General features: G+C 40.2%; 2 protein-coding genes across 13 annotated transcripts in view; one reads left to right on the forward strand and one right to left on the reverse strand.

Annotated features, from left to right (window-relative positions):
• The window catches only part of CACNA1G (calcium voltage-gated channel subunit alpha1 G), a 64,934-nt gene extending 62,135 nt beyond the window's left edge, over positions 1-2,799 (forward strand). For all 4 annotated transcript variants that reach the window (XM_072403345.1, XM_072403347.1, XM_072403348.1 and 1 more), the window contains 2 exons: positions 689-837; positions 1,775-2,799. In XM_072403345.1, coding sequence (XP_072259446.1) covers positions 689-837; positions 1,775-2,536 — 911 coding nt within the window. In that variant the 3' untranslated portion in view covers positions 2,537-2,799. The remainder of the gene's footprint in view (positions 1-688; positions 838-1,774) is intronic.
• A 5,528-nt stretch (positions 2,800-8,327) lies between these two features.
• Positions 8,328-18,218, reverse strand: part of ENGASE (endo-beta-N-acetylglucosaminidase) — a 17,154-nt gene continuing 7,263 nt past the window's right edge. For all 9 annotated transcript variants that reach the window (XM_072403354.1, XM_072403356.1, XM_072403355.1 and 6 more), the window contains 10 exons: positions 17,590-17,747; positions 15,931-16,079; positions 15,682-15,841; positions 14,499-14,602; positions 13,992-14,100; positions 13,161-13,348; positions 12,583-12,731; positions 11,607-11,700; positions 9,924-10,038; positions 8,328-9,839 (listed from right to left, as the gene is read on the reverse strand). In XM_072403354.1, coding sequence (XP_072259455.1) covers positions 9,444-9,839; positions 9,924-10,038; positions 11,607-11,700; positions 12,583-12,731; positions 13,161-13,348; positions 13,992-14,100; positions 14,499-14,602; positions 15,682-15,841; positions 15,931-16,079; positions 17,590-17,747 — 1,622 coding nt within the window. In that variant the 3' untranslated portion in view covers positions 8,328-9,443. The remainder of the gene's footprint in view (positions 9,840-9,923; positions 10,039-11,606; positions 11,701-12,582; positions 12,732-13,160; positions 13,349-13,991; positions 14,101-14,498; positions 14,603-15,681; positions 15,842-15,930; positions 16,080-17,589; positions 17,748-18,218) is intronic.

Below are 18,218 nucleotides of genomic sequence, written 5' to 3' on the forward strand. Positions count from 1 at the left end.
AATTTGAATCTAGTGTGCCAGCCCAGAATTGGCATTCCTTACAAAGGACTGAAGGCTGTTGATGTTCCAGAAATATGGCTACCCTCCTACTTGACACAACAACAGTGTATTTTTGGTATTGGATTCCTAAACACGCGGTGTCAGCCCTTCCTACTTTATGCATTACAAAGAACCTGGACATCTCCCTATCTCCTCCTTTCTCCTTATCTGTATAACTCTACCTTCTGCATAGTAAAGATATCAGCTCATAAAGTTTTTGCCAAAATCAATTAGCGTTTTCATCACCAAAAGGGACCACAGACCAAAAGGGAGCAAATAGGAAAAGTTCATTTGCTTCATGTGAAGTCATTGCTTTGCTTGTAATATTCAAACCAAATAAAGTTTCAGCTGCTAAAAAAATAACACAAAGGGTCAGATTTGTTAAAGCTCTCAAACCCTGGAGAAGATACACTACAATTGGAGAACCTGGGTGATCAAGCAAACCTGAAATAGATCTGGTCCAGGATTGAAAACCTTTGCGAACTAATAGCAAATGGTGTTTAAGAAATCCATTCCAAGTTTGTTGAATCACCCAGGTTCTACCATGATATTCTATATTCTACAGTCTTGGGGAGTTATTAAAACGGAGCCATTTTAATGTCATGAATCTCCTTTGATGTTTATAAACTTCTCCCATTTCACTGTTCAGGTTCCAGCATCCATGTTCAGTGTCCGTCAAATGATGCCATTTGTGGTCGAAAAGAGATTGCTGCAAATGATAAAAAGTCGGAAAGCCTCATACCAAAACTCACCGCTCCGATGAGATCACCATCCGCTCACAGAATGCTGCGAAGACAGGTAAGGGCATTTCAGTCCTTGGTTTTACTATTGTGTTGATAATTTGCAGTGTAAATTTAAAGAGTTCCATTAGTAATTTCATGGGGTCAGTTTACACTTTTGCTACATATGCATAATATAGACTCCTTTTTTGTTAGGCTCAACAGATCGAATATATATCATATAAAAAATAAGTTAGGCAAGTTAAAGCAGAGCAAAATGCCACCTGTAAAATAATTATGTAAAGCAAAAAGTAGTAATATTGAAAAAAGTAAATCCTTAGTATACACTCTGCAATATGACTTTACATTCACCTTTAGAACCGCCAGCATCTGAATTTGATACAAGGGGGATTGTCAAGGTTACCCTTTCTATTAAATTTGGTAACTTTAAGGGACATTGTGCAGAGATTATAATATGGGAGGCCTGCTTCAGAGGTTTGATATTGTAATGTATGCTAGTACATAAACATGCAAGCTAATAGTCAGACTGTCTGTGACTAAAGAAGACATTCTGATTGGTGATTGGAAACCAGGATTCTTCAAGGATGTATCTATTCACTCCTATCTATGGGAAAAATGTTACAACCAACAACTACTTTGGGTGTCCTTCACAAAAATAAAAAAAAGAATAAGGGGGAGGGTAATGTCTGATACTTGAAGGGGGTTTTGGATAGCATAGCCCTGGTGTACACTGTGATCCCATTCTCCAGGCCTTTACAAAACTGCCTTACACAATAATTAACTATGTAAGGAACCACAAAAAAGCAGGTTATGCTAAAACACCCAAAAGTTTTGGATAGCTATGGCATCCAAAGATTTTACTCATCCCCTGTCAACAAGGTAAAAACACCCATCACAGGGTATCTCTTTCTCACTTTTGTTATACTAACAACAAAATAGTGTGAGAATATATTGTGGAAACTGCTCACCTTTTATCTTTATATTTGCCTTTTCAGAAAGCGATCCACAATGACTCCTTTGACATGCTGTTAGATGGTAAGGAAAATGAAAATGGCGACACAGTGGACCATCTCGTCGTGAATTTACCCATTTGCCAATCGTCAGTGGAGGTGCCAAATGCTCCAAAACCAAAGGAGCCCGAAAGAACTTTGTGTGATCTGGAAAAACGCAACCCATACACACAACACTGCCATGATACTCACCAATGTCCGGGATCTACGCAACAAACAAACAGGTATTCCTTAAAAGAACCATCATCAGCCCAAGAAAGGACACATTTGTTGAGTACATCTCTTTGTAAAAAACATTTGAGCTTAAAAGCATGCGAGACATTAAGACTCTACTCAGCGGCTTACTCGTTAAGCCAGAAGGTCAAACTGGAAAACAGCAACAATGTAGTTCTGAAGGACATGAAGAAGTTCTACAGTGTTGATGCTCATGGTGCCCTTAGAAAAACCACCTCATGGCTGGATGAAGCCAGAAGACATTCTATTGAAATTTGTTCCATGGAAAATAGTCTTGCTCACTACCCAGCCTCCCGTTCTTGTGGCTTCATCAGCCATATACTCAATGAGAGGGATGACTTTGTAACCGTGCAGAGAACTGGTGGACACATTGCCTACTGCCCGGAGTGCATGCCCGTTTCTAGACATTCCTGTCTGGAAGCCGAGACCCTTAAAAGACAATCCTACTCGTTAGATTCTAAGGACCTCCCTAACATTGTTGATCCTTTAGTCCCAGAGATGTCAATATCTTAATTTCTATTGATATTTTTTTTATCAGTACTATCGAACAAACAACTATGACTATTTTTGATGAAGCGTTAACATTTGTTACAAAACCAGGAGCCGTTTCCATAGGTCAAAACTGAGTGACTTTGGTGGCTCCGGGGATATACTTGAACAACTTGTTCTCCTTGGACAAATAGCAATACACTTTCCAAAAAAAGGATTTTAATGTTTTTGTTTAGCTAGAAAAAAATACATTATGTTATTTTCTAATAAATAAAACTCTATCTAGAGAGTTGATTTATTGGGGGCTGTGATTTAGTGTTACAATACTGGATCCAGGGAAAAGGTGACCACATATTATGGAATTCAGTTTACCAGACATGAGAAAGTATGCAGGGTGTCAAACTGGCATTCTGAACATATTGCTAAAATTCTGTCTTACCTATGTACTTTTAAAAGTGTAGAGGAGAGGTACTGGACACAAAATGGCTTTTGTTCTTCGGTGTGAAGGTGATTCCATACTATAAAGGACATTTGGCCTGATTTATCAAAGCTCTCAGAGACTGGAGAAGATTGACTATCATGGGTAATCCAGCATACCTGTAGTAGGTCCTGTCCAGAATTAAACATGTGTGCCAAATAGCAAACGATTTTAGGTTCATTCCAGGTTTGCTGGATTCCCCAGGCTCTTCCATGATAGTCTCCAGTCTTGGGGAGCTTTGATTAATTAAGCCCAATGACTCTGAATAGACGATTCCCTAACACAAAGTTAACTCAAAGGTGCTTTGATGGGTGCAAGAAGAACAGCATAATGTGGCTTTACCAGGTATTCATTGGTGGTAAATAATACCTTAAATTTATTATGCATGGAAGATGGCATATCCAGCACACAAAAAGGTCAAGTCAAACCACAAATCTACAGGAGAATCCATCACTAACATCCCATCAGGAAATTTCAGAGAGAGCAAACTGGTAGACTGCATTCTCCAGACAAAATGTGGTTTGTCTAGAACAGCTTTTCTCAACCTTTTTACCCTTGAGGAACTGTTTAAACTACATTTGGGTCTTGGGGAACCCCTGCTAAAACCATTTTATTGGAAGGCAGTGGAACAAAGCCTTTTACTTTGGTGGCCAGTAAAAAGAATGCCCCTTAATATTTGTGGCTGGAATGCTTCCTTTATATCCAAATAAAATTATAGATCATTAGTGTCATGCAGCTTGCTTCCATGTTGCTTCAAAACTTTGCATTCTTCATCAAATATGAAGTCAATCAGCCACAGTTCAAGGAAAGTCCGGGAACCTTCAGAGCAGAGGTTGGCAAACTCCAGCCTTTAGACCAGATAGCTGGTAGTTTGTTCCGGCCTAGCCCCCCCCCCCGGCCAATCTGGCCTAATCCAGGCTGGCAACCCACGTCGGAGCTAAACCAAACTACAGAAGCTTTGGAGTCGCAGGCGGCTCTTGAGCCTCCATGTTGTGGCTCCTTTCCCTATTTACCATGTGCGGCGTTAACGCTTCCGCTGCCGGGGTAAACAGGAAATATTCCCTCTCCTCCGTATGCATTGCGAAAGGGAGGGATTTCCCTTCAGGGGGCTTTCCTGGTGGGCAGCGGAGCCATTAGGGCGTGACTTGAAAGAGTCTGGTCTCCTGCCTACCCCTGAAATGGCCAAGTGGCCAAAAAAGTTTGCTGACCTCTGCTCTGAAGGAGTCCTGGGCTTACACAGAGCCCTGCTTGAGAATAGCTGGACAAAAGCTTTCATGTGCTGGCTCTTTCATCTCGCACTGCATTCAGTCCATGACTTAACAGCATGTGGATTGAAAATACATGCATCTGAACAATTTGCCTTTAGTGAATGTTTGGTGAATTATAGACTCACTGCTTTATAAACATTTCCCCATATGTGCTGCTCTTTTTAAAGTTGTAAACAAGCATCTGGTAATGGTCAGGATTCCTTCTCTCGCTACTTGTTATATGTTAGCAATATGGAAAGCATTGAAGCCAAAGCTTCAGCAATCAGAGAATGAATATTCTGCAAAGGAGTGCTACGTGTACAATTTCCCAGGGGGTACTTTGGATAGACTTCCTCTCACTTTGAATTTGAGATAAATCTTCTTAATTAGCTTGATCATTTCTATCTGAATACCTTTTGGTCTTAGACACACTGTGGAGAGTATCCAACTCATTGAACAGTTTATTTATCAAGCAGGTAAAATATGATTTACCAGAGGTTCACAGAAATGGAAATTCTCTTCTTATAGCTACTTTTGGCTTGACTTTTACCTTTTGTGTTTGATCGACTCTATACATTTTAGGTTGTCACTTCTATGTAATGCTGTTCTGAATCATTCTTGATTGTAATTCAGCATTCAGACAACTAGAATTGTACTGAGAGGGTGGAAGTGGAAGCCCCTATGTTCCTATTACAACAGGCTGCTTCCAAGGTTTGTCGCAGGCAGTGGTTTTTGGAGACAAAGGAGTGGTTACAAGCTTTATAGACCAAAGGTATGTTATAAAAATGACCTAGAAAGAACCTTGTAGGCAAGATACTGTTCATTTGGAAGGATGGAAATATTAAAAAATAAAAAAAGAAAATATAAGAAAAGCCACAACATGCTACTTTATCTTCAGAAATATGGAAGCCATTTCCAAAGTTATCATTTTTAAAGTCAAAGTTCACCCCAAACTCTTTTTTTATATAAATATAAATAGATATAAATAGAGAAGGCTTTTGGTGCTGCCTAAGGTCTCCACAATCCTCCCAACAATATAAATATAAAATAAACAAACAGAAATACCAACCTGACTATACAACTAGTTCCTTCTCAATCAAAGATTTTTATTTGCTGGTTACACCTCGACTATGCAAGAAATGAGATCCTGCCAAGAACACAGGCAACAATAATATCTGCTTTAAAAACTTTCTACTCTAAAACTGAGTTTTATGTGAGGTTATAACACAATTTAGGTGATTTGTAAGAAAAAGGGTGGCAAATAATGATTTTCTGTATTATGAAGCCACCCTGTGATTTATTTACAGAAGACTCCAGTTGTATGTTCTATAGCAGTGATCCTCAACTTTATTATAAACTTTATTATCAACTATTCTGTGACTTTTTGTCAACTACTCCTTATATCAATAACTTGCTTTTAGGACAAGTACTTTTACTTTGTGAAAAACCAGACCTTCAAGGTCGAGAGTTGAGGATTCCATCTGTAAAGTGTCTTCTTCTCCCAAATTTAAGATGTATAATAAATTCAACGTATTCATTGTTTGTGCTAATATCTAGGCCAGATAGGTGGGTATTTAAAATGCCATGGGACCCACAATGTAAAGTTGTGTTAATGTAGAATTGAACTCAAAGATAAGATTTTATATCATATAGGAACATCTACAATTGGTGAAAAAAATAATTTATGTCTTAAATTCCTCATGAAAATAGATACGTCATTTGTCTTGTATAGATGCAGGGCGAAATTATCTCAGAGCAGATTTGGAGTGAGATTTGGTGATGTCCCCACTCTACTGCTCACTGTTCTCCTTACAAAAAGAGAAAACGTACCAGAAGTCCTGGAATGCAAGGATCTCCTTGTATCTGCCCATCTATTCCATGGAAAAGTTTTTTCCTTCACCTCTTTTTTTTTGAATATTTCTTTCCTAACCAGTTTCGGGATCACTAGTCATCAGTGGGGCAGCTTTGGCATAAGGAAGCAAAACCTGGCTCTAGTACCAAGATAGCCACATAGACACATTGTAGTACAAGACATAGTAAATCATTAAAACGGCATGAGACCGAAGTAGGGGGAGGCAAAGGTAAAATACGACCTTGACCATTTCACTATATGAATTTTTTCCTCCTCTTGCCAAGAGGAATATAAAAATGGTGCCAGTAATTTTCAAAATAGTTGTAAGGATCACAAACGTGGGTTTTGTTTGCTGTAATGGCAAGGGTGAACTCTTATGACCCATGTGACGGGTCCCTGGTCTCTAACAGCCTCCTGAATCAATTCTGTTGACCATTGACTTTGGTAAGTCTTCCATCTCTGACAGTTTTCTTTACAATATTATATGCAGTCCTTTTGTGATTATTGAAGCTGACATAGAGGCACCTATATCTACTAGGCTGACCACCACTGCTTTCATTGTGGTCTCTCTTCCACTGGGGAGATATATCCCTAAACAAGTCCTGGTGACTACTGGTACCAAGACAGTGAGAAGGCAGAAATTCTACATTTCAAAGATGTCATGAGAGCAAGAGGTGGGAGGAAATCTTCTAGTGGGAACCAAAAAATCAATGAGGACCAGCATCATTTAGCCCATTTCCTTACAGTCCAAGTTTTCCTGGAGCCAACCCTGTGAATGGACAGTGGTAGAATAAGCAGCACAGTGATGAACTCATTACTCTATCACACTTCTCTTTTTCTAAAAGGATGTTTGTTCCTTTTTAACACATCAATTCCTTGCACTGCTTCTTCCTCTCCTATTTTAGTGCTGTTGTACAAGGAATACAAGAGGCTGATATCAGGGCAAATGTATGTACTTACTCTGTATGCAATTAAAAATACATTTAGGACCCACTACCTCCACACTATTTATTAGCATGCATTGGTGTGGTGCACACCTTTCTGGGAACTTGTATTGCATGCTATGTGTATTGTGTTGCTCTGACAGAAGTGGTGCATGTACCTTTTTTTGGTGAGTTGAGAGCGTACATTGACACATGGGACAAAACAGGTGGTGAATGGAGCCAATAAGACAATTGTGTGAATGAGCCCCCTAATTATATACAAATAATGATTGCAGTGATGCATTTTTAGGTGGAGCTTTAGATATTTTAAAGGCCAACAAATTCTGAATTTGAAGGTGGGCTTCAAGTTTTTTTTGACTGCAGAACACAGCCTGGGCGAGCTGGCAATGACATAGCCAGGAGCCCTAAAAACATTGCAGAGGATGTTTTCATCGACAAGCATTGGGCCCGATATATTAACCTCACTGGTGGTCTCGTTATATCAGTGAAGTTGAATGTCAAAGCAGTTCCTTTCTGTTGAAATTTTCTACCAGTCACTCCCTCGCATTCTCACACGTTTCATTGATCATGAGAGGACACGGTGGGCTCTTCGGGATCAGGTAAGTCCTCTACAATGCTACCCTGAATTTGGCTCGGGGTTACCGCTTTTAGTACTGAAAATGAACCCAGAGCCACACTCGGGAATACTGCTAGGGCAGTTAAAACTCTCCAAGACTGAAGATAGACTATAATTGGAAAACCTAAATGACCCAGCTAACCTGGAATGAATCTGGTCCAAGTCTAAAAACATTTGCCAACTAATAGCAAATGACTATTTAGAAATTCATTAAGGGTTTGTTGGATCACCTAGGTTCTCCCACGATAGTCAGGCCCAGTGTGTCATCCTTGTAGGCATTTATTTACATACATCTAAGTCGATTTGTTGAAGACATTCAATGTCCACCAAAACCATAAGAAGACCAAATGCCTCGGTATGGTTATTTTTGGGATCTCCCCCTATATATCCATATTCCTCCTACATACATATCCACCCAATTAGATGGCCCATGCTTTGTGATAACATTTGAATGGAGTTTTGAATTAAAGGATTAGGCAAACCAAACTTATGATTTGGTGATGAGTTAATGGCAGCAAGAGGCTGGAGCTCGGCTTTAATGATTACATAGAATATATAATGATTACATAGAATATATATTTGTTCACATGTGTAGATGGGGAAAAAGCTACATACATTTAAGTAGCCAAAACAACCTCCATGTTGACTATAGTACCAAAACAGAGAATGAAAAAAGAATTCACCAATAGGATAATGTTTATTCCAGGTATTATATGAAATTCATAATGATAATTCTCATACAGTTGTAAAAAATAGGATCAGGATTAAATATTTTGCATCTGTGGGTATAAAATAGTAAAGACAAATCTCCGTACAAAGGATGAAATGTATCAAGGCTGGTGCTGGGAAAAACACAGAAGAAATGTAGACCCAAATCTTGGTTAGAGCTGGGTGTTAGGAGATGTTTAGATATCGGTTACCATTCAGCCTGGATTAGGGTCCAGTTCACTGGAAGGGAAACCTAAAAGTGCCCAAGCTCACCTGGCAAGACTATAGTCATTTAGGGCTACCTTATATACCAAGCAGCTTTAGTCAGGTCAGGAGACAGTCAACAGCATTTGCTATTGTTCACAGGACTATGGCAAATGTTTGGAAACTCAAACACAGATAGTTGAAAGTGGTAAAAAAATGTTTGCACTAGATGGCAAACACTGTTCCATGGGGGTGGAACATTTAAAGCACCGCCTCCGAGGAACCAAGTTATATTTTTCCAATTTACAACAAATCTAACAGTGTTCCTGGAGGCCCCGTCCCAGACACTTGCCCTAGACTTCTGTTTAAAGCCCTTAGCTCCCCTCAGAGCCTCACCTGAGAACTTCAATAACCTACTTATGATATTCTTCCACTCACATCTGTAAAATCTGTATTTCATAGTATTGCGCTATTTCAATTTGCCGGTTGTTGTTTTTTATTATTACTATTGGCTTCACGGAAAAAACTCAAAAGTTGCGTGCTAATTCCAGGGCGCTGTTCAGCATCACCGCGAGTCAGGTGACTGCTTCAGCCTAAAATAAAAACATCTTTATTGTCCCACAGCAGCCAATTATTCTGCTGTTTCCACTGCATGTTTTTGATGATTGTAAAAGGTTTTTAGTAAGATGGAATTTTTCCTCTTGTTAACTTTTCCCACCCCAGCCAAATCCCAATGGCAGAACCAACTGATAAACAGTATAATTTATCCGAACTTTTGCGTTTTTTATATATAAATTCTCATAAGGCTAAAGGAAAACTAGTACAATAAACCCTGTATAAGAAAACAGCACCAGCTTGTCTTGAGAGGTAATTCCGGCCTGGTTAGACCTCAGTTTGTGTCTGCTCCACAAATTCTAAAACCAGCTGCCCCCATTCTGGAGGTAAGATTTCAAGAGTGTCCTTATTAACTGGCTGCACTGTAAACTCCAACCTTCCCGGGGCTGGTGGGCATGGATCGGGCACGGCCAGGTCAACTACACGGTAGATGCAAGCATGTGCCAGTCCAAGAAGGTGAGCCTTAGAGTCTGGTGCTCGGTGGCATGTGACGCCACGGCAATATATTCGAAAGTGACGGATATTGTTCATACTGTGGCTCCAGTGGAGGGTTAGGCTGATAAACAGCTGATTGGTTTGCTGATCCCTACGCCATAGAACATGGGACAGGGAGAGGTCAGTAGGTGGCACGGGACGAAGTGGAGGTAGAGAAACATCAACAGCCTAAGAAGAAGATGAAGTGTATCAACGGCCAACCACAAAACATTAAAATCATTTCATCATTGTAAAAAAATATAAAATATTTACCCTTATTTCTCCTATGCGACATACAAAGTTTTGCTCTTCTTTGTCAGGCGTCAGGTTAGAAAAACGAACCGATAAACTGGTCAGGACACATCCGCTGAGCTGCACCTCATAATACCTGAAATGATGATTACATATTTAAATGTTTACCAATGGATTGACGTAGGGCCAATGTGGTTCCTATCTTCAAAAATGGAGCAGTCATTATTAGGTAACTACAGGCCGGTTGGTTTAACGTCCATAGTTGGAAACGTCCTTGATAGTTTGATAAAGAACCACATATTATTTTCTACCAGAAACTCCTCTATTATAAGTGATAGTCAGCATGGCTTCAAGAAAGACAGAAGTTGTCAAACAAATTTACTCTCTTTTTATGAGGAAGTAAGTAAACAGGTAGACAGTGGAGTAGCAGTTGATATAGTGTACTTGGACTTTGCTAAAGCATTTGAAAAGTCAATCTGTAAATGGATAGAGAACAAGCTGAAAGATCACATCCAGAGAGTTGTAATTAATGATTCATATTCTGAATGGTCTAAGGTTATTAGTGGTGTACCCCAGGGTTCAGTGTTGGGACCTTTACTGTGTAACATCTTTATAAATGATATAGAGTTTAGGATTAAAAGTACCATTTCTGTGTTTGCAGATGACACCAAACTATGTAATGGAATTAAATCCATACAGGATGCCTATAATCTACAAGCAGACCTGGATGTACTGTGTGATTGGGCAGCCAAGTGGCAAATGGCTAACAAGATGGATACTTTACACTGTCTAGGGGGAATACATTTGGAAGAGTCAGAAATGGAAAAGGATCTGGGGGTTCTGGTAGATCATAGACTTAATAACGGCATGCAATGCCAAGCTGCAATATCTAAATCTAGTAAAGTACTTTCTTGTAATAAAAGAGGAATAGACTGCAGAGATGGAGACATAATCCTGCCCCTGTACAAAGCATTGGTCAGACCACATCTGGAATATGCAGTCCAGTTTTGGGCACCAGTTCACAAAAAGGACATTGTGGGATTGGAGAGAGTGCAGAGAAGTGAAGAGAAGCAGATCAATCTTATTCACAGATATGTATGTTAAACACGTTTCAGGGCAGAGTCCCCTTCATCAGGGCTGTTTGCCTAAAATGTATACAGCCGTCCCCTCACATCATTTGGTGTATTATCGAGGTAGATCACTAAATGACGAACTAAGAATGACCACTGATTTTTACCATGGGGGAGGATGCACCAAGGTACTTCCTGCTCATTCCTCCCTCTCCATAGAATAAAAATCATAAAAGAACGTTTCCAGCAACAGAAATTAGACACATGTACGGGACTTTAGAGGAGCGGCTGTGGCCGAAGAAGGAACGAAGAGGGAGCAATGGCAAGGAATGTAAAGCTAGGTCGATATGGCCACTTTGCAAAGACACATAATATCTAACCCCTCACTATGACCATTATGGGTTCATTTTGTGTTACCTAAGAGGAAATATTTAACAACAGGTGATGCCCCATGGCTCTGCACAAAGGACTGGTCTAAATACACTTTAACAATACCAATGTTCCAACATAACTTTCAATAAAGCCTGCAAACTCCATAAAAACTATTTATAAAGCAGCTCCTGTAGTGATTCCTAAAACAAATTAGGAACAGGTGAGCACCTGGCTGCACACAGATTAAGGTTATTATACCGACCTTTTTACCCATCCGGAACCCTTGCCATGTTGAGGGTCTGTGAAGAATGCAGGAGGGTTTTGGAGGGATGTTGGAGTGTGCGTTCGATGCTGCACTATATGACGAGAGGGAGAATATACAAAACAAAATGTTCATATTTACCAAGTGTTAACCCCATCAGACAAGGATTAAAATATTAGTTGACCTTTGCGTTGTTCATCTACACCTCTCATCCCTTGAAGTTTGTTGGAAGGCTGACCTATTGCTGCTAATGCTACGGCCTGACCTGATGGCTCCTGTTGCTAAAACTGACCAATCAGAATGTTTGCATAATGTTTCCATAAACTGAAAGGTGAACATGATTGGCTGTTGCTGACAAAAACTGCGCCCCATTGCTTTTCTCCAATTTTAAAGTCAGTCCACCAATGCTTAAAATATTGGTTATTTGGAATGTACTGGAATGTAATGCGAATGTGGAACACAATAAAGCAATGGCATCACTTAGTCTAACTGTGGGTAGGTCTTGGGAACAGAAAGGTTTTATTTAATAATTTCACAATGATAAAGAACCAAAGGAGGTAAAATATAGGGAAATAAACTTCATCTACACCTCGCATCCCTTAAAGTTTGTTGGAAGGCTGACCTATTGCTGCTAAAGCTTTGGCCTGACCTGATGGCTCCAGAACAATACCTGCAAGTTCTCCTTTACCTTGTATGTTATGTTCTCTGTACCCCAACACATGCAGCATCTACCCATGGGTTATTCTATTACATCTACCCCAATGCGTCTGCCATTCTGACACTTGACAGATATCCACCAAGCTCAATAAACCACCTTAAAGGATTTATAACTCAATCTGGGAATGTATGGGAAATTATGTGCAAAAGTGACCTTCTTGTACAACACATTGATCTGATGTTCACATAACAATAAACAGGTTACCCTTCTCTAACTTTGTGGTGACAGAATGAGCACCATTAGCCTTAACCCACTCACCGGTCAGTTCGGAGACACTTTCTATGCTGCACATTGGGGCATCTTGAGTAGAAAGCTCTAGTGATACTGCAACATTGGGCGACTCCTCCAGCCTGTACACCATGGACAGCAAAAGCTTCTCAGGGGTGGGAACATGTAGAGAGAACAACCTACCAACCAATCGACAACATTGTACAGATGAGAGATTTAAAATTATTCAAAGCAAATCAGTTCAACCAATCAAACTCCATGTATAACCATTAGATTGTGAGCCCCTGCGAGGGACAGTTAGTGCCATGAATTATTAAATGTGCTCTGTTGGCACTATATCAAGAATTAAAAAATGCTTTGAGCAATCGGTCTAATTTTGCAAATACCCACCCCTCACCTTCCTATTTGCTTATACTTCTCCAGGTCAGTCTGGATTGTGTATTGCTAACATAGTTCATGATATGAATGGGAAGCCTCCATGGAGGAGATTATCCGGAGATGGGCCGACTGTACATGCATACTCAATGCATACTCAACCTATGGGTTCCTTAACAGTGGCCCCTCCACCCGGGACCCAGCAAGTATACTAAAGCTGTCCGGTGACTCACTTCACAGAAACGCCTTTGGTGTCTGCAGATAATTTTCCTTCCACCAGGAGAGAATTGCCTCCATTCCAAGCTTGCTGTGGGCAAACCCGAGTCTTAACATAGCTGATGCCTTCATCGAGCTCCACGTCAGAGAACAGCGGCTGCAACTCCTGAGCACTTAGATTAAACCAGGGTCCAATATCCTCAACCTGAAGCAGAATAAGGATCAAACATGAAATGAATATCAAAGTTAGAAAAACACCGTCAAGAAAAAGCAAGTTTATCATCTAAGTTTATTGAACCCCCGACATGGAACTTCTGTTATCTGGCCCCTTTAAGTCTGTTACCATTAAATCTATATTTTATATCTGTTTGATAAATGCAAAAAAAGCTGTCGATGCTGCCTGAAATCCTGTGAGGTTGTCAATGGATCCAATTCAAAACTGAGAAGGAACAACACTGGATTGTAAAATCTTCAGGTAACAGCACTGGGCTGAAGGTAAGTATTACAGCCAGAGCTGCATTTATCACTTTTATTGCTGGGCAAAATAGTAATGGGAGCCCTCCAATAAATTTCTAAGTAATTCATTAAAAACATAATAAAATAGACTTTGGCTTTAATTTTTGGGTGATATGATAAATTAAAGGGATTTTCTAATAACAAGAAATATCAGACTCATTAATGAAATAAAACTCAGATGCCCTGAAATCCTTTACTAACACTCAGCAGGGTCCTTGTGCTATTATATCAGCAAAGCAATTCATTGGATTTATTTAAGGACAGATATGAGTTATAAATGCTAATCGCCAGTATTTACTATATTTATTTAAAATATCTAACACACACTTTACCTCTCCATAGAAAAATCTCTTTTTTCCATAACCAAGACAGAAAGAGGAACAGATAGGAAGGGTGCAGAGACTGTGTAAGTACAGATACTTCTCCAAGAGAAACCAAAACCTGTGGAAAGATCAGAGGAATGGACAAATATTACATGTGAAATACAAGGTATTGAGGATTCCAGGTGTTGACGACTAGAAAACAGGAATTTAAGACTAGATTGAGCTTTCACCTGTCTATTCTTAGCTGATCTGCTGAAAAAACTCTTCCATTTAAAAAGCATCAAATACAGTGAATGTCTACATTCACACCTTGCCTTGAACTGCATTGCAATGCATGAATGTACGAGCTCTGTTCTGAAGGTCTTATCGGTAAAATTTAGCAGGTCAATTAAAACAAATTAGTTGCTTACAGAATGAAAAACAAGTTCGCATAACCGTGGTGTGAACGGAGCCTTAAGAGTTCATACAACCAATTAATATGTTGTCATAGACTGTCTGGTAGATCCATGGTCTCACCTGTGTTGGTTCTCCAGGAACTGTTCCTTGTTGAAACATTCATAGACCCAACCAGGCGCAAAGAGCGCTGACGAGAAGCCATACTGGCGAATCATCTGCAAGGACTGGAGAATAATTGAGCTTAGAGAGTTTGCATTGTTGGCATGAGGACTGATAGTCAGAAGCATAACAGACAGATTCATCACAAATGGAGAAAAAGAAAACTTTCCTATCCCCTCAAAAATGTGTTGTTGCTAAAACTGACCAATCAGAATGTTTGCATAATGTTTCCATAAACTAAAAGGTGAACATGATTGGCTGCTGCTGACAATAACTGTGCCCCATTGCTTTTCTCCAATTTTAAACTCAATCCACCAATGCCTAAAATATTAGTTATTTGGAATGTACTGGGATGTAATGCAAGCCATGCTCTACGTGGAACACATTAAAGCAATGACATCACTTAGCCTAACTTTGGGTAGGTCTTGGGAACAGAAAGGTTTTATTTAATAATTTCACAGTGATAAAGAACCAAAGGAGACAAAATATAGGGAAATAAACTTCAGTTTTAATAACTTGAGTTTGCTGTCCGATCCGCAGGGGTGGGGAAAAGACTGCCTTATCATCCAATCAATAGGCAGAGGTGGAACTCCTTTATTATCCAATCAGAAGGCAAAGAAGAGACACCACTGTATTTTTTTACTCTAACAGAGAATATCACCATTTAGCTGCATTGCCCGGCAATGATTTATAAATCACAACAATGGCTGGACAGGGTAACCATAGGCAGATAAGATACTTGTGTAGTTAGCACTTATTATTATTTAACAGGATTTTTATAGTGCCAACATATTATGCAGCGCTGTACAATAAATAGGGGTTGCAAATGACAGACAGATACAGACCCTGCCTCAAAGAGCTTACAATCTAAGAGCACTTTGCTTGGAGTTTAGCTTATCAGACACATTTAGGGTTAAAAAGTGGATTAGAAGTATTTAGTTTATTTTCCTTCCCAGGTTTGATATATTACGTTCCGGGTGGAACAGTTTACATATTTGGTGTTTCTTATTGGCGCGAGTCATCCTGGCACAGACTGAAGATTTTTTCGGAGGTCCGGAGTCTTAGTTTGTAAATCGCTGACAATCCCAACTTTCAAAGCAGCAAAATTTACACAACAAGATCTGAACCCACACAAGACATTTACCTTGAAGGTATCAAACTGTCCTCCTACAACGTCTCCTCGGCCAAAGATGTCCACCCCAACGTAGACATCCGTCCTGCGGGGCTCCACCGCCATACGCTGTAAATGCTCCTCCTTCCAGTTGTAGTTGGTGAAAATTCCATCACAAGCATCAAAAAACTGTCTACAGATATGAGAAAAAAAATGAACAGTTATAACACAATCATCACCATCATGGTGGGAAAACCCAATTCTGTTCCACTTAACACTTACCTGTTTTCATCATTCAGTTCATTCTGCCATCGCAGTTCCCCGGTATGGATCACACTATCGTACCAAAGGACCAGGCTTCCAGGAAGTTGAGAATGCATCTTTTCCGTTAAGTAGGAAAGGAAGAGCGGGACCTGGGCTACTGCTCTTGGCTAGACATGAAAGAAGGCATAAAGCTTTTTAATTGTCTATATGTTCACAGCCCTGAAAATAAATACTAAAGAGCCCCGCCTGCTGACTGGAGATGGAAGATATGAAATATTCATAATGACTAGTTTACTTCTCTAAGTAATTCCTAAGTTTGTAAATTTCTTTTATTATTACTAAGACTGAGACATGTAACTCCTAGAGATATTACATTGATACTACTACTGACAATGATGTCAGTCAATACCTACACTGAGGTCAGCCAATAATGACACTGAGGCGTACCAGTAAGCAAACAGAAGCCAGTCAATAACAGTAAAACTTGCCATTGAAGACACTGAGACTAGCTAATATAAATGCCAACCAGGAAGGAAACAAAAGCCAGGCAATGACAATAGGAACAATTAGGGATATTAAAGCCAGCTTATAATGACATGGAGGCCAATATCAATTACTTAGGCCAACCAGAAATTAAAATACATGGGCCAGCCAGTAAGAAAGCAGGACAATGAGGTCTGCCAATAGGGATATTAAGAGAAGCTAATAGTAACATGAATGTCAGCCAATAAGGATACTTCAGCCAACTAATAAAAAAAAGAAAAATACATTGGCCAGCCAATAAGGAGACGGGTTAGGCAGTGGCAATGAGGTCCACCAATTGAGACACTGAGGCCAGCCAATAAGGAAATGAAGACCGGATATTTATGACTTATGACATATTAAATCAATCAAAAATTATAACAAGGACTGGCCAATAAGGACCTGAAGGAGAACCAACATCGGCCCTGAGGGAGCCAACATCGATGCTGGTGGTCAGGCCTTGGCAGTGAGGTCTCCCAATGAAGGCACTGAGGCCAGCCCATACTTATACTAAGACCAGATAATGATGATATGGACGGCATGAATGGCAGCCAATAAGGATACCTAAGCTAACCTAAATCTATTTAGACACTGGGGCAGTCCACAAGGACACTGGGGGTCAGGCCATGGCAATGAGGTCTGCCAATGACGGCAGTGAGGCCAGCCCTAAGGTATACTAAGACCAGATAACGATGATATGGATGGCATGAATGGCAGCCAATAAGGGTACTTATTAGGCTAACCTAAATCTAATACATGGGCCAGCTAATAGGGACAACCAATTTAGACACTGGGGCAGTCAACGAGAACACGGGGGTCAGGCCGCGGCAATGAGGTCCCCCAATGAAGACAGGGAGGCTAGCCCGTAGACCACCGAATGAAAACATGAATGACAGCCAACAGGGATAGAAAGCTAACCAATAAATAGTACATGGACCAGTCAATAGTAACACAGAGGACAACCTGGAGAGAAAGAGGAATCAACAGATTACATGACTGACCAACAGACAGCTGCAAAAAGGTGATGATGGTGGTGCTGGCGAGTTCCAAGCAAGGACTTCCTTGCCCATCCAGAAACTTGGCCTTAAGATACATGACATAAAAATACAGTTGAGTATATCCCCTAAAAAGACTGTAGAAATAAGCAGGACTCACACTAAGCACGTTCTCAATGTTGACCAGCCAGCCATCAAACCGATAGAATTGAGCCACCATGACCATCTGATCTGCCACAGTTTTGTATGTAGATTCTTCACCACTCAGGAAAGACTCGCAGACCTTAGCCCCATCTTCCCATTCCGTGATGAAAGTTCCTGGATGAAGAACGGAAGAGAAATTTGAACTATTAGAATATTATTATAGTTATTAATAAATGATGATCTGATAAGGCTCCTAAAATTCGTCTCCTAGACAATGTAAAGCCCAGTATTCTCCAAATAAATTTTTTTAAGCTTGGTGGAAAGAAGCTGTAGGTGGGTGGTGGCCCCTGTATTGTGGCCAAACTTATCAGCAACCAACCAAAAACAGTCGAATGACTATTGAAAAATGCCGGGTGGTGCGCCAAGCTAGAAGGGCCTGGGGAGAACACTGTAGCCTTCATTAAAAGGTAGCATATTTTGGCGTCACCTTTGATTCTGCCCTCTCATTTACCCCTCATATTCAGAACATTTCCAGGTCCTTTCACTTTCACCTACGCAACATCTCCAAAAACCGCCCCTACCTGTCCCCAGAGACCCCCAAACTCCTTGTACACGCTCTTATCATCTCTCGTCTGGACTACTGTA

This window comes from Pyxicephalus adspersus, chromosome 3 (assembly GCF_032062135.1).
Source record: "Pyxicephalus adspersus chromosome 3, UCB_Pads_2.0, whole genome shotgun sequence".
Taxonomy (NCBI): Eukaryota; Metazoa; Chordata; class Amphibia; order Anura; family Pyxicephalidae; genus Pyxicephalus; species Pyxicephalus adspersus.